Source organism: Castanea sativa, chromosome 1 (genome assembly GCF_040712315.1).
Source record: "Castanea sativa cultivar Marrone di Chiusa Pesio chromosome 1, ASM4071231v1".
NCBI classification, from domain to species: Eukaryota; Viridiplantae; Streptophyta; class Magnoliopsida; order Fagales; family Fagaceae; genus Castanea; species Castanea sativa.
In genome coordinates this window covers 50,660,327-50,682,166 of record NC_134013.1, presented here as the reverse complement: position 1 = coordinate 50,682,166, position 21,840 = coordinate 50,660,327, and the positions used below count along the sequence as shown (strand labels likewise).

At 36.7% G+C, this 21,840-nt stretch overlaps 2 protein-coding genes across 2 annotated transcripts; one reads left to right on the top strand and one right to left on the bottom strand.

The window, feature by feature from the left end:
- Window positions 1–2,089: 2,089 nt before the first annotated feature.
- On the top strand, window positions 2,090–2,951 carry LOC142629307 (uncharacterized). Its single transcript, XM_075803301.1, has 3 exons — window positions 2,090–2,212; window positions 2,516–2,584; window positions 2,707–2,951. Exons 1-3 carry the CDS (start codon window positions 2,156–2,158, stop codon window positions 2,779–2,781), a joined length of 201 nt encoding a protein of 66 aa, XP_075659416.1. The 5' UTR covers window positions 2,090–2,155; the 3' UTR covers window positions 2,782–2,951.
- A 3,624-nt stretch (window positions 2,952–6,575) lies between these two features.
- On the bottom strand, window positions 6,576–10,408 carry LOC142613556 (proline dehydrogenase 2, mitochondrial-like). The gene is made up of 4 exons (XM_075785942.1): window positions 9,722–10,408; window positions 7,562–8,207; window positions 7,224–7,464; window positions 6,576–7,126 (listed from the first exon to the last, which is right to left on the bottom strand). The coding sequence occupies exons 1-4, from the start codon at window positions 10,286–10,288 to the stop codon at window positions 7,087–7,089; spliced, it is 1,494 nt and encodes a 497-aa protein (XP_075642057.1). The 5' UTR covers window positions 10,289–10,408; the 3' UTR covers window positions 6,576–7,086.
- Window positions 10,409–21,840: the final 11,432 nt, after the last annotated feature.

Sequence of the window (21,840 nt, the reverse complement as noted above, 5' to 3'; positions counted from 1 at the left end):
AATAAGGTGGAAAATCACTTGTAATAATGGTGTATGTTAAAGAATCAATATATCATTAAAGAAAATAATAAATTTGACATAATATACATAATAACTAAGATAAGCAACATGCAGTTTTGGTGTTGGCGTGTGAGTGTATTCCCTTATCTCATCTCCCTTTCTCTATAGGTATATGTGTGTGTTTATCAAAAAAAAAAAAAAACTAAGATAAGCCAAGTATTATATTTACTACTCTCACTTTGTTTTTAACTTTATCTTATTTTTTATAGGAGAGGATCCTAAAATCAAGTTAAAAATAAATGGTATTCTACCAAAGAAGCATGCAAAAATGTGGTAGTAACATTCGCCATTTCTCCTCAGTAAATCTGCCCTTTCTCCTCAGCTTCATCAGAATTTCTTTTTTTCAAATCTGTAAAACATCAATGGCAAAGCTAAAGTGTAAACTTCCTCCATTGCAAGCACGCAAGTGGTAGTAACATTATTGTGGGTTTAATTTTTGGTTATATTTTTTTGTAAAATCTGTCTCTTTCTTTTCATAAACTCAAAGAAAAGATCAAGACTGGGCATTGGTTGTTATTTATTTTATTTGAGCCCAATTAGTCATCTGTGAGCCTAAAGATATTGGCCAAAAATCGAGATCGTTTGGATGTACGATCCTATCGATCCCACCGATCTTGAACGATCTGAGTACCAATCCTTGAATATGAATGATCTTGAAATGATCTAGATCATTTTGGCAAATAAGATCGTAGGATGATAGGATCGTACAATCCAGATCCCAATTTTAAAAACCATGGTTACAACAACGTACATTTAGATCCATCAGTTAATTGGTGCTGGTTGAAGTCAGACACCATACAAGGCTTTTAGTAACTTTGTAGTGTGAGTTGGAAGCTAGTTTAGTGTGGTCTGAGCCCTCTGCTTACTTTGTACTACACTTCTATTTTGTATTAGTCTCCATATACACTGGTAAAATTTCGCGTACAGCAAATAAAGATCACAAGCAAATGACATATCATATATATCAGCAATTGCAAACTCATAACCAAAATTTGAAAAAGGAAAATCTCATGCACAGGGCATCACCTAACGAAATATCAATATTTTGATGTCTACCATTAATTTAACCTGTTGATTGGCCATTTGCAACTGAATAAACGTAATTCCAAGCTAGTGACTCTCTAAAAAAACTAACAGTGTGTTAACAATAAATACTAATAAAGTTTAACAAAAATGCTAACAACTGAAAAAAAAATACTTAATATTTTTTCTAGTAAGTATCCCATAGACATTTTACGATTAAAGAAAACTATAATAATGTATTTCTAAATCAGGTGAGCCAACAGTTGCATCTAGTGTAGGATGTTCCATGAATTCATGTACGTTGTCACTATCAACATATTCACCTTGTTGAATATGGGTAGATGGACATGTGCGCTTGTGTATCCAACATCTTTACAATTACTGCATTGTCTAAGTTTCGCCTTACTATTACTCGTGTTACCATGGTCACCTTCAGTCTTGACAATGGTTAGGTCACGAACATTTTCATTCATTCTTAATATAGTGTATATCCCATCTTCATTTGCATTTTTATTTGAATTATAAAGTTCTTCCATGACGGCATTTCAGCCTTGCAATTTCAACCTTCAATTCTTTGAAGCCTTCTGTTGTTCTACAGCCAAAATAACACATCTGACTATAACTGACAGATCAGCCATATCTTCATTCGGTGGGATCTGTTTCAAATGTTCACCTTCATAATAGAAAATAAGTGCTTACAAGGATATTCATACGGCTCAATAGTAAACAAGAGCACTTCATACATTAATCAATTGGATAATATTCAACCTTCCAGTGTCAAGGCCAAGTTCATATATATCCCTCTAAAATCGTAACCAACTTTGAATTGAATGGTTAGTGTGCGTATCGTCAAAAGAAGCACCTGGTCCTAAGGCCAAATTAAAATGCCAAACTTCAATCATATGATGACACATGTTGTGAGCATATTTGAGAAAACATAAACGTGTCAATTCGTGGATTGGTTTGAAAATCCTATAAATTTTGCCTCACATTTGTTTGTAGAATCACCCAAAGTTGAATTTTAGAGCCTGAATTACATTGTTAGTGTTTGTGTTCCAAGCAGAAACTGAAGATGGACAGCTCCCAGAATGCAAGTTACCAAGCTGGCCAGACCAAGGGCCAAGCTCAGGCGAGTTTCTATCCATCCTATTTCCATCTATTAGCAGAGTAGCATCCATCTATTAAGCACGGATACTCCAGTTTAGCTCATATATTTGTATCCGGTATCGGATATCTCTAGGATACTCCTGTATGCGTACCCTATTTTTTATTTTGAGTGCCAATGTGTCCAAGATACGCCTATGATACAGTTCTTCTTAGGCAAACTGCATCTAAAAGGATTTACATAGGCATGGATGGATGTTCCATGCATGAACACTGTGCACGTTGACATTTTAAATGTTGATTATTGTGTTGTTCTTTTTTGGTTTAGGAAAAGGCAGGCAACTTGGCGGACAAGGCGAGCAATGCTGCTCAATCTGCTAAGGAATCATGCCAAGAGGTTCAACAAAGTTTTTACTAAGTTAGAAAATTACATATAAACATAACAAAATACTTCGATCTCAAGCAATACTGCCCTACATCATTGTTAATTGCTTACATATGGAGTTCTATATATTGCAGGCTGGCCAGCAGATGAGGGATAAGGCACAAGGGGCTTGTGATGCTGTTAAGGATAAAGTTGGAGCAAACAAATGAAAATCATATTGGATCTCATCGATCGAGCAAGCCCTCCCAAATAAATTTAGTGCTTATTAAATTTTAATTTATGAATTTTTTTTTCTTCTACTTTGTACTCTCTTTTGATCTTGCTCTCATTGAGTTGGTCGAATTTGTCATTTGAATTAACAAGGGAACTCCTTTATTGATTTTTTATCCATGCATTCGTATTAGATCATGCACAAGGTTTCATTATATCTATATTTACAATTCAAAATACTTCTCTATTGCAATCGAAAATAGACTTGTTAAACAGTGCAATCCAATTAAAGCAGATCATTCAATACAGATGAGCAAAAAGTCTACTGTTTTATGTAGCCGTAGGCATTTCGTGTCCGACTATTGTTAGGCAGATTGTAAATTACAATTAATTTTGACTATATATATATATATATAAAGTACAATAATTTCAATGCTTCAACATTTTTTATAATTTTGGTTCAACATTACAATTCTTCCGTTAAACTTGGCTTGTAATCAGAGACTCGTGAATCTGAGTGCTTAAGAACATTTTTGGAGCTTGCCACCATTCTTTTGAATATTAAAAAATATATTCCACACCTACACATATTTTAGCCTTTTCTTAATACAATTTTGTAGAGACCACTTACGTTTCAATAATTGTGGCTATTACGAAGCTAACACTAGATCTTTAGAATTTAAAGTATCTAAATTCCCTTTAAATTAAGGACATGCCCAATATATATGAGAAATCATCCATAGATTTTCTTCACAAATTGAAGAAGAGACCAAAGCATTATATCTCTACGAAAGTGAGTTATAATGCTTCTAGAATTTCTGGCCTTCAGCAGCCAACTTTACTGAGATGGTTGACCACATTATATATCAACATAATAACGGGATGAGTTTAATAGGAACCCTATGCATTTTTTAAACTACTCAATAATTCTAAGACTGCAACCACACAATCCCAAGCATTCTTCAAATAAACCTCCTAATTTGTACATAATTTTCCGTTAACATAGATTCCCACAAACCCAAAAAAGAGGAAAACATATTGAAATTCATCAAGCATCTTGAATTTTAGTGTTAGAACTTAGAACTTAGAACTTGAGCCGCCTTTCTTATAATATTGTTTATCGCCTATTCTTTTTAAATTTATCTGCACTGCTCTTATGAATAAAAGTATGCTATGGCCACATATTTGGTAGCACCATCATCTCCAATGTGGTTTTCCAGAATCTTTTTGTTGAGAACTATCACTTCTAGGAAAAGTTACTTTTGATGAAATAGTGCCAGAAGAATTGCAAACTTGCTTTTCATCATTATCTGCTATCTTCATGCATAAAAGAACAGTGAATTCAGCTACAAAAGAAGTTCATGAATTAAAATAATAAAATAAAATCTGCCCAATTATTATTGGTAGTAAGTTTTGAAGCCCGAGATGATAACATTCAACTACAAGCTGCATCTAACTGATATCCAATAATAATATATAAAAGCAGAAGTTCAAAGACTGTTCAATTTTGAATTGAATCAATTGATTCACATTATGTCAAGTGGCATAGCTAGCTTTGTACAAATATTAATCCTACAACTAAACGACTTTTATTGGGGAAAATTGAAACACAATATAGGAAATGAATTGCCACTCTTAACGTATAGTGTTGTATGTATTATATTTATATACAGAGAGTACAAGATAAGATTTGGAACTTACAGAGTACAAATTTTAAAAGAAAAAAGTTAACAAATGCCTTAAGAGTACTAGTTTATGAACTAATTTTATAAACTTTTTATAAAAAAAGAAAAAAGTAACAAATATTTTTTGACAATGTTTTATATTTTTCATGAAAGTGGTGTTAAACTTTTTAAAAATTGTTTATTAACAAATACTTTAAGTGCACCTGTTAACTGAACCCAAGCTCAAAAGGTAGTACTAAAAGGTTAAAGATAATAAATAAGGTTAAGCTAATACAAAAGGGGTGAAATTTTAATAATAATAATTGAAAAAAAAACCTTTATCTTTACAAAATTGATGAATAGATAGGAAGGATTTTGTAATGGATTGAACATGGAGTACATACATTGAAATGATAATAATAAAATAAAATAAAATAAAAAGAAAAAAAAGAAGGGGTTTTGATGTGGAACTAATGTGACAATTGAGGAGGGCTTTACCATTGCCAATGTAAAAATTATCAAGATCACAATATTTGTTAGGAGTGGCTTAATTGGCAAGATCAAGAGTGATATAATGAGTGGCACCAATATCAAAGAACCAGTTAAAGAAATTCTCTTTTGGAGCTCTAAAAATAGACATGTCCAAAGCCTATGACAGAGTCAACTGGAATTTCTTGAAAGCTGTCCTAACAACCATGAAGTTTGACCCCAAATGGATTAGATGGATTATGGAGTGTGTTTCTTCTATGTCATACACTCTTCTAGTTAATGGGAGTTTAACTTCAACCTTTCATCCAACACAGGGCCTAAGGCAGGGAGATCCATTATCTCCTTATCTCTTTCTTTTGTGTGCTAACATTCTCTTTATTTCTTTACTACAGGCTGAATACTCTAATAAGATCAAATGAGTGAAAGTAGGAAGGAGTGGTATTTCTTTCACTCATCTCTTTTTTGCTGATGACTCTCTTCTTTTCTTCAAAAATGACAGGAACTCCCTAGGTAATATCCAATCCATCCTAAACTGGTACTGCTCTATCTCGGGCCAGAAAATAAATTCAGCCAAATCTGACCTTTTCTGCTCCCCAAACATGGCCAAGATATGTTAGGTATCCATAGCTAGAAGTTTCAATGTGAACCTTGTCCAACACCCCAACAAATACCTTGGTATCAATTTTAAGTTGAGAGGGAATCGTATTGCTGCTAACTTGTAGGAATCGGTTCTGACGTGAATTGTTTATGTGGTTTTGGTTAGTTGTTTTAATTTGAAGTTGTAAATGCTTAGAGCTCAGTTATCTTTGCATTAGTTTGCATGTTAGGCTATATTAGCTATGTTAGCTTTTAGTTATTGTATTTGCAAATAATTTTTGTGTTTATAGATGAGGTTCATTCTTTTGTTTTGGCGTTTGGATCTCATTGTAAATTTTGATAATAAAATTTCTCATTTGGTAGACTATTAGTGATGCTTTTTTTTGAGAAAAATGTTGGAAATTTTATTGATGTAAAGCTATTGTATTACAAAAAACTTTGGCCATGAGCATCATGGGTAGCACATGAAGGCCACAAGAAGTTACATTACAACCCAATGTTACATTTTACTTGGCCAAAACAATGAAAGAAAAAACAGAGTCCAGCTTTGGGACCTAGGCAGCAAGGAGATGAGTTGAAAAACAGCAAAACCAGCACTTTTTTTTTTTTTTTTTGAGTCAAATGGCAGCTGCATCTTTAGTTACATTACCCCTTTTTTTTTTCTTTTTTTTTTTTTGCATCCTAGTTTGGTTTACTGAAGGATGAGCAAAGGAAAAAAAAGAACCCAATTGTCCTAGAATATCTACCAGCTGCAGCAACATCTCCAACCAGTTAGAAGGGTCACAGAAGGAACTAAACTTAAACCTTATCAAGTACCCAAAACTACCAGAGAAATTCTTCAATCCTGACATATCAAAGGCATACAGAAATGTTGATTTGGACTTCCACATTGTGAATCAGACTGTTGCAAACCATTTTTACCGGCAAGGCTTGTTTGATCTTGGAGATAGCAAATCAAACAAGGCTGGAGAACCGGAGGCAATTGCAATAAGATCTCAATTCTTTGAAATGCATCAGATACTTGAAGAGTTGGGAATCTTGAGCCTGCTCTAAAGTGGGCCTGTATCAATCGTGAGAAGCTCAAACAGAATGGTTCAAATATTGAGCTTAAACTTCATAGGCTGCAGTTTGTGGAGATTTTACGCAGAGGAAGCCAATCTGATTCAGAAATTGGGTGAGAAGTGGCTAACACAGTTGGGGTTAGAAGTGTGCAAATGATTTTGGGTTAACACGGTGAGAAGGTTTGGGTTGCTGAGTTTGTTTTAGTTTTAACCTTGGTTTGAGTTGCTAACAAGAGTTAAGGTAATGGGTAAGTGCTGATGTGGAGCTGAGTCAAAAAAAAGAGGATAGGTGTCATTTTCCTATTGGGTGGCAGGAGCTGGCAGGACCACATCAGTGGTCCTCCAGAGGTTCCAATAAAGTCTCGTATCCTACAATGTGAACTTCATTAATGTAAATCTCAATGATTTTTTTTTTTTGACATTATCGATGCCTAGTTGAGCACGGTGTGATGCCTAGTTGAGCATGGTGTTGTTCAAAGCTATCTTGTACGCTTTAAAAAATAGCCGCTTTTAGTCTCCTTTTCAATTCATTCCTGCAAGCAAAGAAAAATCAACCCCACATTAACACCCACATTCATATCCAACTTTTGTGTTATGAAATTTTTAGATTACTTTCAAACTAAAATCTACCTCATGAGTTGCCTGTCAAGGGTTGAAGTAGATAAAAGCCCTCTATTCTCTTCAGCCCTCCTTAAAAGGTATGACATTACTGTCTCCACAGGGCCAAATGGAATGTATTTACTAACTTGGAATCCTGCATTTCTCAAACCAAAAGAAAGTGCATCTGACATTCCATATAATTGTGCGAATTCTAGCTTTTGGTTAACCTTTCCAATACCTAAATCATGTGCTTGTCCCACTGCTATTCTCCCTATTTGTCATCAACATCTTGAGTTAGAGACAATGTTCAAAATCCATAATACATTATAGCATACATTCAGGAAAATTAAAAGTTTCTTATTCTTTACCTGATTCAATATTATGAGTTGCAAGAACAAGTGCACCAGGACCATTGGCGATCTTATTAAGCATGAAAGAGGCGCAATCATTGTAGCACGTGTGCGTTTCTTGTATGCTATTGTGAATAGGAGATTCAAAGCCTAAGGAAGATGCTAATTTTCTTTCACATGACATATAAGCTCCTCTCACCAATTTAATCCCCACTGGGACTCCCATTTCATCTGCAGCCTGGTATGCTTGCAACAATCTTTCTTTTGCATCTTTCAGGTAAGCTTGAATTGTCCCATACACCAATATGTTATCATGTTTGTTGTACATAATTGCAGAAGAGTATGTCAAGTAATCAATGGCGGGTTGAACTGACGTATGCTCTGCATCAATTGTTAAAGGGACATTGGATTCTAGACAATTTTGGCATATTTTTAGTAGTCTTTGGTGCCCTAGTTGTAGGTCATGTTCTTCTTCTAATGTTAAAGGTTCTGGCTCTTTGAGGGTGTGATATGTAGGGCTTATATCAGACAAAATTGGGAGGGTATCCATCTTCCATGCCAGATTGAAAGAAGGATTTTTGTGTTGCCATCTCAACAAGTCACTAACTTTTTCAAGAAGTTTCAAGGGACAAATAGCTGATATCTTTACAATGACAAAACTCACCTATTGAAAGGAAAAAAGAACTATCAATTATTCAAGTCATTATTAAAATTAAAAGCAAATTTCACCAGAAAGTGACAAAGAAAGTAATGAAACAAATAGCAGATAGCTTTACCATGACAAAACTCACCTAGTGAAAGGAAAAAAATGACTATAAATTATTCATGTTATTATCGAAGTTAAATGCAAATTTCACGAGAAAGCGACAAAGAAAGTAATGAAAGTGCACAAATCTAACCAGCCATCCTATAGCATCCAATTGCATTTTTATTCTAAGTCATTTATCACAAAAATTCATCCTCCCCCATAATTATAGGACACTTTATAGTTGGATACTTGGATCTATATACTGATGCATTCCATGTGTTGTGTCTAGATTTCATCTCCAATATATTAGGTTTACGAACTAAATTGTCTTAATTAACCTACCCAAATTATGAATTTCAAACAAATTAGGAAGATTGAGAAAAAAAAATGTGAGCACTTTGATATTTCAATCTCAACAATCTTTTCTTCAGATTTCTTTTTTCTTTTTCCAAAGATTAAATTTTATAACAAAAATATATACAATACATTCCCACCATCTTTCGATTCCCTCACATTCTAATCCTACAAATGTACAGTCAACCAATCCAATCTTAGCCAATCTAGGGTTCATGCTTAAGAAAGACAACGAGAACAGGGGGAAGAAATCTCATGGCACAAAATAAGGTATATATTAGAATGAAAAAATTATTAGTTTAAATGTGTACACTTATTACAAATATTTACAATGGTGCACACATTTGTTTTAGAGTTGTTTTTCACTAAAATTTTTAAGATAACAATTTTATCTTACTAAATAAAGGAAAGATAATTTTTCAAACTCATTTTAAGATGAATGAGCTAATATTTTAGCCAGAAAAAGTTATTGTCAAAACAAACCAAGCGTTTTTCTACTATATAAATCTTACACATTAATGGTATATTGTAAACTAATAATTTGTTCTAGTATAAAGCAAAAGAAATTTCTTAAAGCAAAACAAATTAAAAGAAGTTTAATTTGTAATGCGAAGTAAAATAAAGAGAGATAGAGTAAATATGCTATCACAACAATTTTTACTATTTTAACTTGCCTGCATGGTTATTAGGAGCGAAGAAAATAAATAAATAAATAATGTTAACCAGCTGGTTAAGTACAGAAAAGAAAAAGAAAAAAAAATTGTCAAAAAAAGTTTTAAAAAAATTCAAATTATACCTACAAAACTGAAAAAATAATATAAATTAAAAAAATATTGTGTCAGAAAAAAAGAAAAAAAAAAATTTATGTTTAACAGGGCAAATAAAAATGGTGTCAGACAAAAGTAAAAAATTTTGTGCTTATCAGGCGCGGGGCAGTTAACACAACCAAATAATAATAATAATAATAATAATAAAAAGTGAATGTTGGACCACAATTCCACCGCTGACAAGTCGGCAGAAATTATGGTACTACTGTTACCGGTGAAAAGTAAAGTAATGGGAATTAGGTAGCTTACAGAAGATGGTGGAAGAGACTTGGCTATCTCAACGGTTCGAAGGAAGGCCTCCAAGTTGCGATCACAGGATTGATTGTCACCGGCATATTCCACAGCGTAATCAAGCATGGCTCTAAGGCCAGCACCACCATTATGTAGCCGCCGCACCGTGTCTCCGGTGGCCAAAGCATCCTCTCCAGCACAAAAATGCTCGTAAAACGTGTGCTTCACAAAACCCAACACGATTTCTTTGAAAACCTCAATGTCCATGAGCTTAGAATTCATGACCCACATCCCAAAATCCACCACGGGCTCCATGGCTGCCATTTGGAGGTTGGCTGAGGCTCGTAGGAGCTTGGTGGTTGGTACGGATGAGAAAAGCTTCTCAACGTCGTGGAGATTGAGGGATGTAGTGTTTGTGAGTTGGTGGAGATCAATGGGTGGTTGTTGTTCTGGCTTTTCTGTGGTGAGGTTGATGGATATCGAAGAAGAAGGGGACGAAGAGTTGAGAGGCCTAGTAGAGAAGAACTTGCCATTGCAGAGGCTTTTGAGGAGCTTCTTACTCGGAGAAACAACACGGGCTGCCATCGTTATAGAACAACAGCACTGGTTTTGTGGAAGAGTCTCACAGCTCTCTCTCTCTCTCTCTCTGACCAAAAAGTAGGAGAACTAATCTCTAAAGGTTCGGTGGAGGAAGGAATCTTTATGTGTATGAACTGTGAAGTGTGTGTATATATATATAGGCAAGGAAAATTATGAAATTGTTACAAATTTTATTTAGCAAAGTCGTGGTAATGAATGTAATTTGACAAGGAATGTGACACATTTGTTAGAACTGAGGGGATAAACACTACGTGGGTTTTAGAGAGTGTGACCTGGTCCTAGGCTGGATCCAGTGTTACATTACGTGGCTCCACGGAATCTTGAATCTTCATGCTAATCTAATCCCTCTCCTTCCACATTTGTGTTTTTTTTTACCTTTTTAGGGAAGAGGAATCTTAAGTGTCAATTTGTTATCATGGATAAAAAAATAATTTTAATTAAGAATTTAAATTAAAACTAGTAATAATTTAATTTATTGTTAACGTAGTATTTTTATTTACGAAACGAGAAAGTTTATTTTCCAAGATAATGCTATGATTTAGGATTTTTTTTTTAATGATATAATAATTGAGGATAAAAATCTTAAATATTGAATGTTTCTATTGAAAATAGCAAGAAGTGTTCAATTGAGGTATATTACTCTTGGCATATAACTAATTTTTACCCATGCTTTCTCTTTCCCTTGTTTTGTGGTGAGCTAAATGAAAGGGAAAAGAAAAAAATTTTGGCTCTAAACATGTTTAAAACTATCCTCCTCTAGTCCACTATGTGGCAATTGAAGAACTCATCTGTATGTAGATTTAGTCAAATGACAGTTTAATGAGACATGTAACTTAATTAAATAAAACTTATAAATAGTCTTATAAATCGCCATATAATTTGTTAAAAAAATTTATATGTGCCTAGCAGCTTAATATTAATATTCTCTCTTGGATTTACTAAAGTAGTTTTGAGTAGTATTTTTTTTTATTTTTTATCTGAGTTATAAGTTGTAATTTTAATGGTAGTTTTTTACATGAAAGAAAATGTTACTTCTTTACTATATAAGTAGTTTTGATTTTCTTGATTAATTTTTTTTTTTGAGTAATGCTACAGTCACAAACTATTTTACAACATTTTTACAAAGTACTGATGTAACCAACATTTTATTGGTTTTCATTTAAGCCTACCATTAATATCAATTTTTCATTTACCACTCACTACATCAGCAGTTTGTAAAAAAATTTGTAAAACAATTTGTATCTCTAGCAATATTCTTTTTGTTTATACAATTGGAATAGATTTGTATGTACTTTTTGCTATTTCTAAATCTGCCTTATGCATTATTCTTTTTGTTTATACAATTGGAATAGATTTGTATGTACTTTTTGCTATTTCTAAAACTGCCTTATTCATTCAAATTGATTGTCTTAAGAGCAGAAATTAATGATATAAAAGTATTTTAATACTTTATTAAAGGAAAATTAGAATAAAATTAAAAGATAATTGGTAAAATAATCAAATAAATAAAAAAGTGTATTACATAATGGAATTTAAAATAAGAAAGTATTTAGGCACATGCATGAGACTAGTGTGTGTATCATAATTTGATTTTTATGATAATAGAAGGGATGATTTGAATTACTTTTCTTCTTGTAAATAAGAGCAAGTTTTGTCACTAAGTTACAAAATTCTTAGTGCACATGAGACTGGTATAGAAATCAAATTCATTTCATAAAAGAGAAAGCCTCTAGAGGGGGGAAAAAAATTAACACTTGTAGCTAATTGTTAGTGGTAGGTAAAGAAGTGATTTCAGTGATAAATTCAGATGATAACTATTAAGAGCTTGCCAACTCAATCGGTGTGAAAAATGTTGTTAAATTTTTTGTGTATGTAACATTACTCTTCAAAAATTAGTCTTGATTTGAAACAGTCCCTGATTAGATGATATTATCTCACTTAATTTGAATCACAATTTTCAGTGGTTACATATACACCATGGCTAAATGAGTGAAGTCACACCCTATTTGTAGCCTATGGTGTTTGCCTCACACAATTTAATTATTTTTAATAATTCATTAATTAGAAAAATAATAATAGAAATCCTATATATCTCATTTAAACATCACAGGTTGTTAATTAATCAGTTCAACAACAAAGCTCTTTGCTTAACTCACCCAATTTTCGAGTCATTGATTTTGTGACCAAAGTTGAATTTTTCTAGTAAAGCTTTCCTTTCCTAGAATTCTCCATGCTCTATTTTTTTTTTTTTTAATTATTCTCTGTGCTCTATTTATTGCTTGAAGGAAAAAGACCACCAGTCTCAAGATATATCAATGATTTATTAATGCAGCTCACCGAATTTCCCAACCCCCAATACCCAAAAAAAAGAAAAGAAAAGGAAAGATGATATTGTCCTTCACAATGCAAAAGGCTTGATGTGGCTACCGGCCTAAAAGATAGAAAATAATGTGAACTTGCTTAGTTTTTGTTGTCATATTTTTGTCCAACGAGTCAAATTGAGGGACCATATCATGTGCAGAAGTGACGGATGCTGAGATAGCCCATGCTCTAAAGCCACAATATTGCATCCACATTAGTGGATGCAAAATTCTCGTCTATTTTATACGAAAAAATCTGTATTTTCTATTTTACTTACTCATTTTTACAAAATACCTACATCAGTTTATCTATTCTACACATTTATTAAATAAAATATTCATTTTTTTACAATTTTTTATTATCCCCTCCCTCACTGCCCCTCTCTCTCACAAACCCACAATCCGTCACATCCAACGATCACTCAAGCCACCATCATCACCACCTAACCAGCATCATCAAGGAAAACCCACTCAATCCAAAACCCATTAATCACCCACCCAACCCGAAACCCAGTCAAGCCAAATTATCACCCACCCAATCGGTGGCAAGATCATCAAAACCCCACCAATGAACTAGAAAAGCCAAGCCGATCAAGATCAAAACCCACCGATCCACACCCATAATCAACCAAAAAACCAGAAAAAAAATAAAATAAAATCAACAACCAACCGATCGGAGCGAGATTGAGGCCTCCGGCCTGAGCAAGATCGACGCCTAGCAGCACTGCCACCTCCTTGCGATGGCCACTGGCCTCAAGCTCAACCAAAAATGGATCAAAACCCACGAGATTCTACGTGACAGACCCGTTGGAGAACTCTGTTCGTGTTGTAGGCGACAGACTCGTCCGACGACTCAGCTTGCCCGACCTTGTTCTCATCGGCGGCAATGGCGATCAGCGGAAGCTAAAGGAAGAAAAATTGATGAGATGAGAGAAAGAGAGAACTATGTTGTGCGCTTGAGAGAGGGGGAGGTGAGAGTCAAGTAGAGAGGAGAGAGAAAAAAAATTATTAAAATATTAAATACACATGCTACAATACCCGTGTAAATTTACATGGTACTGTAGCAACGTGTATTTTATAGATGAGTTTACACCCACTGATGTAGGTGTTTTTTTGCTCAAAATGTGTAAAATTAATGACTTTTTTCTATTTTGCACATTTATGCATCCACTGATGTGGATGCTCTAAAGGTCCTTACTGGAAAAAAGCTTTGTATATGACAAAACAATGCCTTCTTTTAAAAATAAAAAATAAAAATTAAGCTTTCTATTTTTGGGATTTTCTTCAACTTCTGCAAAAAATTTGGCTCCAGGAATTTTCATGTTCCTTCACTCATTGTCCATTATGGGCAATCCATTTCAAGAAGCCAAGCTAAATATATCCACACGCACACATAAAAAATAAAAATAAAAACTAAAGAATAACAAGTTAATTATATGTCTGTATTCTGTAACATTATTTACATACATTATTTTCTTATATTAAACAAAAATATTTACATTAAGTTAGTTATTGTATAACTTGTAAAGTTATGATTTACAACTATGTTTTATGTTGACTTTATTCCATGACAAAAAGTGTTGTATTTGCTTTAATTTGTTCCTTGCATTTTGTAGGATTTTATTGTATTGGGTTTAGTATTAAGTTGATGATGAATCGAGCATAAATAAAGAATCAATGGATTTGCAAGTGTCTCGCTAGAAGCTAATCCACAAAAGAGCCACGTGAGAAACACATGCTGGAAGTTGAAGAGTCATGCCAGCTTGGAGGATTTCATGAGTGTCTCGCGGGTAAGACCTTCTCGCAAGATACCCGCGAAACTTTCTGCCTGGAGGATTTTTAAGTGTGACTTTCTTACCTTCACCCATACTATATATACCCTCATTACCCACAAAAGTATGGGAGGCCATTCAGAGAGAAAAACCCTAGATAGGTTTTCTACAACACCCACACCCATCTTTTAAGGAGAGAGCTACTTATCTTTAATGAAATATCATTCTAACCTCTTTTCCTTCTCTCTCCCATTGTCATATCTTGAGAAGAGATTTGTACCCAAACACAACTCATATCTGTTTAGAGTGTAGAAGAGTGTTTTGGAGCTTGGGAAGTTTTGGGAATTTGCCATAAGAAGCCGGTGAGACTTGGCGGATGCAATCGGGCGCATTATAGGATCCGGAAAGTTAGACAAAACACGGTTCCGAGAAGCCTTGTTGGAATAGGAGTTTGGAGGGCTAAAATACATTGGGTAGATTAGGCTTGGAGGGTCTCTTGCTATTCATGTATCTCAACTTATTGTCTAGTGGATCGATTTACCGCTTGGAGGGCGGCGGAGAGGTTTTTCGCCAAGTTCTTCGATTTCCTCTTCGATAACACATCACTGTGTTATCTTGTGTTTGCATCCCTCTTCCCCTACTCTTGTGCTTTAATTTTATTGTTTGTTGTTAATATTTATGCTCTAGAGTAGTATCGGTTAATTGCGTCTCATTTATTCTTGTTCCACACTTAAATAAGTTAGAGTAAAAACAATCTAGCAGCAATTTTTTTTTAATTTGGGGTCTAAACAAGCTCTTTTGTATTCATACAAATCCGAGCTTTCATAACTCAATTTTTTTTATCTAGTTAATTTATTAATTGTGAACTATATTTGAAATCATACTTACCAGAATTAAAATTCTTTGAACATTTTATTTTAGATGAATAATTTTGTTAAAGGATTTAAAATTCGCATAGTTTTTTTTTTTTTTGAAAGAGTTTCAACCTATGGCGTCCTCTCCTGATAATAGCTCTTCATCATCAGACCAAGACACCAATCAGTTTTTGGTGTAGGCAGAGATTGAACCTCATATCTCTTATACAACTATCAGAAACTTTACCAGTTGAGCTAACTGGAACTCACAAAATTCGCATAGTTAGAGTATGCTAATAGTTTTAACGATTATGTCATTAAAATAATAGAATGTCCCTTTATGTGCCTAGTAAAAACAAAAGAAAAATATTTATTTTTCGTAAATGACTAATGTACGTAAAAAGGATCTTTAACTCCTAATCAGGAAATTCGCAATTGTCATTTCTTATACAAACACAAAATCTAAAACATAGTATCCATATCCTAATTTCTAACTGTTGGATATTTTTATAAAAAATATCATATTTATTTTAATACTCATTTATGTGAATTGAGGAAATCAATTATCTCTTAATGTCAGATATGTTGATTGCTAAATTTTGAAATTCAAATATAATTCAAAATTTGAATAACTATTGTCAACAGTTTTAATTAGGAAATTTTTGAACATTAACATGATATTAATACCATAATTGCCAGCATATTTGGTTTTATTACATATATATACTTTCCATTCTAAACGTTTTGTATTCAAATGTTCTTATTTAAATATGACATAATAACGTTATATATGCATGATTTTTTAGCACTTAAATGTACAACTATTACTAAATTATTTTATGTTATAATAAGTTACCATATATACACAAATGTTTACTATTCGGTTTAATGGAAAGTGGTCAAACAGCTAGCAATCTTTTTGAGAGTAAATGGTAGAATAACAGCTAGCAATTTTTTGTAACATATATTCAGAAAGAAAACTTCTGAAAATGTATTGTAATAATGGGTCATTAAATGCTTGGCATTATGATCTTTTTTTTTTTTTTGTTCTCAACGTACAAAAGGTTATTTATATATATGTGGGGGATAAGATTTATAAGGAAAAGGCTTGGAATATCTAAGGAAAAGGCTGCTACCACCACATTAAAGACCCTGCACCTACCTTCTTGGCCACATTAATGGGGAAATAACCCCTGAACGGTAGAATTCAACTTTCCTGCTTTTATTTAAAGACTTCAAGAATGTGATAGAGAGGGGAGGCACCTAAGGATAAGATTTGTGTGACACGTGGATGTAAGAGGGAAAAAGAAGAATATTTAAGAAGAGAAGGGGAAAAAAAAGAAGGGGGATCTATCAGTTAGCTAAAGAAGGAACTAAGAACTGTAATTATTGGCAAAAAAGAGAAGCAATATACAAATCGTCCTCGGATTACATCCGAGGAGGTTCACTTGTCATATTTGTTTATCATTTGTAAAGATTGTGGTATTCTAGCCTACTTATCAAGTTTCCAATGCCCATAAACTAGATTTCAAATCCACACTCTACAAATCTTGTTGTTTAAGGCTTATTGGGCCTGAGCCCACGTCTATCTTTGGGTCCAGGTGTAATAGTGCGCTTACAATTGGCGCCGTCTGTGAGGAATCTAGTGTTGAAGAAACTGGAACACCATGGCAGGCTTAGGCTCACACCATGCAGAATCTTAGGGATCGCAACCTGAAGATCTTTTCGAACGTCTTGAGCGCCAGAGGAATCGAGAGGGAAGCGTTCACACTGTATATCCTGGAGCGAGTCATACCTATAGTGGAGGCAGTGCCACCCATGAAGATGATGCTAAGGCCATGCAAAGGGAGATAAACCACCTCAAGAAGAAGCTGCGCCACGTCAGACGAAGGCGTGCTTCACCCCCATCTAATCCTTCTTCTGGAGAATCCCGGGAAAGTAGTTACAGTTCAAGGTCGTGGTCGCCCCCCAGCAAAACTTCCTCTTGCGAAAAGGGTGACCTATTAGGTCGCAGGCATAGGAAGCTCCCCTCTAGGGGCTTGGGGAAGGACGCTATGAGCCAAGCGCTACACCAACTCTCCAAATCGCCATTCTCACGTAGGATTGAGAATGGGAGGCTCCCCAGCCAGTTCACTCAGCCCACTTTTACCATTTATAACGGCCGGACAGACCCAGTGGAACATGTGAACCACTTTAATCAGAGAATGGCGGTGCATTCTCACAATGAGACCTTGATGTGCAAAGTCTTCCCTTCTAGCTTGGGACCTGTTGCTATGAGATGGTTCAATGGCCTAAAATCGGGGTCTATCGGTTCGTTTAGGGAACTTACTAGAGCATTCGCGTCACGGTTTATTACATGCAGCAGAGTTCCTCGGCCGTTGGATTCACTTTTATCTATGGCCATGAGGGAGGGTGAGACGTTGAAAGCATACTCCGACAGGTATTGGGAGATGTTCAATGAGATAGATGGAGATTTTGACGAGGTGGCGATTAATACTTTCAAAGTGGGCCTTCCCACTGATCATGATTTAAGGAAATCCATGACCAAAAAGCCTATACGGAATGTACGTCACCTCATGGACTGTATTGATGAGTACAAAAGGGTTGAGGAAGATCAACAGCAGGGTAAAGGTAAGGCGAAGGTTATCCCGCAGGAGAGAAGGGATTTCAGGTCGAACAGGTATCACAACAATAAGCCGAGGAGAGATTACTCTGGGCAGTCTGGTTCAGCCACTCCTAAAGCAGTTAATACTATATTCTGAGAACCAGTGCACCAACTGCTGGATAAAGTCCGTAAGGAACCCTACTTCAGATGGCCTAGTAAAATGGCGGGGGACCCTGTGAAACGGAATCAGAAGCTTTTTTGCCAATATCATCAGGATGTGGGTCATACTACTGAGAACTGCCGAACCCTCTGGAACCACTTGGAACAGCTTGTTAGCGAGGGAAAATTGAAGCAGCACCTATACCAACCTAACGGGCAGGGCAGTCAGTCTGGCTTGAATAATCAAAAGAATAATTCATCTCGGCCGTCCTTGGGAACGATAAACGTTATCTTTGCTGCACCTGGCAGGACCGGTTCATATCCCACCATAGTGATGGCAGTTTCACACTCCCAGGCCGATGAGTCAGGCGCGAAACCGAAGAGGCTAAGAGTGAATCTGCCTGTTTTGGGATTTTCAGAGGAGGACAAGGCTGGGACCATCCAACCCCATGATGACGCCTTGGTAGTCACTTTGAGGATAGGGAATTACGACGTCAGAAGGGTGATGATTGACCAGGGCAGCAGGGCAGATATTATGTACCTTGACTTATTTAAGGGGCTGAAGTTGAAATTGGAGGATCTTACCCCTTACAACTCGCCGTTAATAAGTTTTGAAGGGAAGGCCATTATACCAAATGGACAGATTCGGTTGCCCGTACAATCTGGCTCGGAAACGGTTGAGGTGAATTTTATTGTGGTCAACGCATATTCCCCATACACAGCCATCCTTGCCAGGCCCTGGCTACATACTTTAGGTGTTGTCTCCTCCACCTTGCATGTTAAGGTAAAGTTCCCTTCGGGGGAATACATTGAAGAAATTTTGGGCAGCCAATCAGTGGCCAGACAATTCATATCGGCTGCAGTACTACGTCAAGCCGGAACGGAGTCCTCAACCTCGGTTGTTAAGGACTTATAGCAATTAATGAGCCTGGATGCGCTCGACGCGGTGACAGCAGAGGAAGCCACATGCAAAGACTTGGAGAAATTTCTGATAGCCGATGATCCTGAAAGGTTCTTTCAAGTTGGCGTATGTCTACCATACCAGGAGAAGATGGAGTTGTTGGAGTTTTTGAAAGACAACATCGATGTTTTTGCCTGGGATCTCTATGAGGCTCCGAGGGTAGACCCAAGCTTCATTTGTCACCATTTGAATGTTAACCCTACTATTGTTCCTAGAAGGCAGCCACCTCGGCGTTCCTCTAAAGAGCACTCCGAGGCTATTAAAGAGGAAGTGCTCAAGCTCAAGAGGGCCGGGGCTATAAAGGAAGTTTTCTACCCAGAGTGGTTGGCACATACGGTCGTGGTGAAAAAGAAGAACAGGAAGTGGAGAGTATGTGTGGACTTTACAGATTTAAACAGAGCCTGCCTAAAAGACTCGTTCCCTATACCACGCATCGATCAACTTATGGATGCCACGGTCGGACATCCTCAGATGAGATTTTTGGATGCCTTCTAGGGTTATCATCAAATTCCATTGGCGGCGGAGGATCAGGAGAAGACTACTTTTATTACTCCAACAGGGAACTATCACTACAAGGTTATGCCGTTCGGATTGAAGAATGCTGGGGCTACTTACCAAAGAATGATGACCAGAATGTTTGAGTTGCAACTTGGAAAGCCCATTGAGGTATACGTGGACGATATGGTAGTGAAAAGTAAGACAATACCTTCGCACGTGAAAGATTTTGACGACACCTTTCAAGTATTTAGAAAGTACAAGCTGCGCCTTAACGTCTCAAAGTGTTCTTTTGGTGTGGGTTCCGGAAAGTTCCTAGGTTATATGGTTACTCATAGAGGGATAGAAGTGAACCCGGCCTAAGTTAGCGCCATTCAAGGCTTACAGCCACCTCGGAATCCAAAAGAAGTTCAAAAGTTGACCGAAATGATCGTTGCTCTCAGCAGGTTTATCTCTTGGTCAGCTGACAGGTGCAGGCCTTTCTGCCAACTGTTGAATAAATGGAAAGGGTTTCGATGGTCCGAGGACTGCGTTGTAGCCTTCCAACAACTTAAGGAATATCTTTCCCGGCCACCCATTATGTCTCGGCCGGAGGTTGATGAAGTCCTGTTTGCGTATCTGGCAGTGGCTGTCCATGCGGTCAGCCTGGTCCTCATAAGGGACGACGGTGGGGTGCAAAGACCGGTCTACTTCGTCAGTAAATCCCTGAATGAAGCCGAGATGCGTTACCTACTTTTGGAGAAGGCACTTCTAGCCGTAGTTCATGCCACGCGGAAGCTTCCTCACTATTTCCAGTCCCACACTGTTGTAGTTTTGACCCAACTGCCTCTCAAGTCAGTGTTACGCAGTGCTGACTACTCTGGAAGGGTGGCTAAATGGGGAACTATTTTGGGAGCCTTTGATATCAAATACATGCCACGCACCTTGGTGAAGGGCCAGGTTCTCGTAGATTTGGTAGCAGAGTTTGTTGAATCATTGTTGAAAGAAACTGTGAAGGAATCACACATGGATGAGAAATCAGTTGGCATGATTACGAACAAAGGACCTCCGATTTGGAAAGTGTCCGTTGATGGCACAGCTAACCAGAGAGGGTCTGATATCGGACTTGTTTTGATATCCCCTGAGGGAATTGTTTTTGAAAAATCTTTGAGGTTAGCGTTCTCGGCGACTAATAACGAGGCCGAGTACAAAGCAGTCTTGGTCGGCATGAATATGGTGCATAGGATGGGCGGAAAGGAAGTTCATATGTTCTCAGATTCTCAGTTAGTGGTCGGCCAAGTGACAGGGACCATGGAGGCTAGGGATCCAAGAATGCAAGAATGCAAGAATACTTGACCCAGGTCAAATGCTTACAATCAGAATTTGATTCTTTTATCCTTTCTCACGTTTCCAAAAGTGGAAACACACATGCAGACTCATTGGCCACCTTGGCAACTTCCTCGGCTCAGTGTCTGCCTAGGATTATCCTCGTTGAAGACCTGCTAGAACCCACTTTGACCACTGTTAGGGCCGTCTATATCCATCTGATAAGGCCCGGACCTAGCTGGATTGACCCTGTAGTATCTTTTTTGAAAAACGACATTCTTCTCGAGGACAAGTCTGAAGCAGATAAAATCTGTCAAAAGGCCCCTCATTTCTGGCTATCCGAGGATTAGAAACTGTATAAACACTCCTTCTCCAGACCATACTTGTTATGCCTGCACCCCGAGCAAACGGAGGCATTTTTGGAAGAATTGCATGAGGGAATTTGTGGAAGCCATACCGGGAGAAGGTCCTTAGCTCATAGGGCTTTGACTCAGGGATATTGGTGGCCCAATATGCAGAGGGAAGCTCAGGATTATGCAAGAAAATGTGACCAGTGCCAAAGGTTCGCTCCCAACATTCATCAGCCTAGGGGAACCCTTAATCCTCTGTCCAGTCCTTGGCCTTTCACTCAATGGGGATTGGACATAGTAGGTCCTTTTTCGAGAGCTGTAGAAAACAAAAGGTGGCTACTTGTGGGAACCGACTATTTCACCAAATGGGTCGAGGCTGAACCCCGTAGCAAATATTAGGGATGTCGATTCCAAGAAGTTTATTTGGAAGAATATCATCACTAGATTTGGGGTACCACACACAATCATTTCGGACAGTGGTGTTCAATTTGATAGTAGAGCTTTCGGGAAGTATTGCAGTGACATGGGCATCATAAAAAGATACTCCACTCCAGCCTATCCTTAGGGACATAGGCAGGCCGAGGCCGTTAACAAGGTCATAGTCAGTGGATTCAAGAAGAGGCTGGACAATGCGAAGGGCAGATGGGTAGAGGAGCTACCACATGTTTTATGGACG

Bases quoted from the DNA above. Each gene is read 5' to 3' on its own strand.
- LOC142629307 (XM_075803301.1), top strand. From the start codon at position 2,156: ATGGACAGCTCCCAGAATGCAAGTTACCAAGCTGGCCAGACCAAGGGC. The intron at 2,213-2,515 runs GCGAGTTTCTAT...TTTTTGGTTTAG, and splicing joins AGACCAAGGGCCAAGCTCAG to GAAAAGGCAGGCAACTTGGC. The intron at 2,585-2,706 runs GTTCAACAAAGT...TATATATTGCAG, and splicing joins CTAAGGAATCATGCCAAGAG to GCTGGCCAGCAGATGAGGGA.
- LOC142613556 (XM_075785942.1), bottom strand. From the start codon at position 10,288: ATGGCAGCCCGTGTTGTTTCTCCGAGTAAGAAGCTCCTCAAAAGCCTC. The intron at 8,208-9,721 runs GTAAGCTACCTA...TCCTTTCAATAG, and splicing joins AGTCTCTTCCACCATCTTCT to GTGAGTTTTGTCATTGTAAA. The intron at 7,127-7,223 runs GTAGATTTTAGT...CTTTGCTTGCAG, and splicing joins CTTGACAGGCAACTCATGAG to GAATGAATTGAAAAGGAGAC.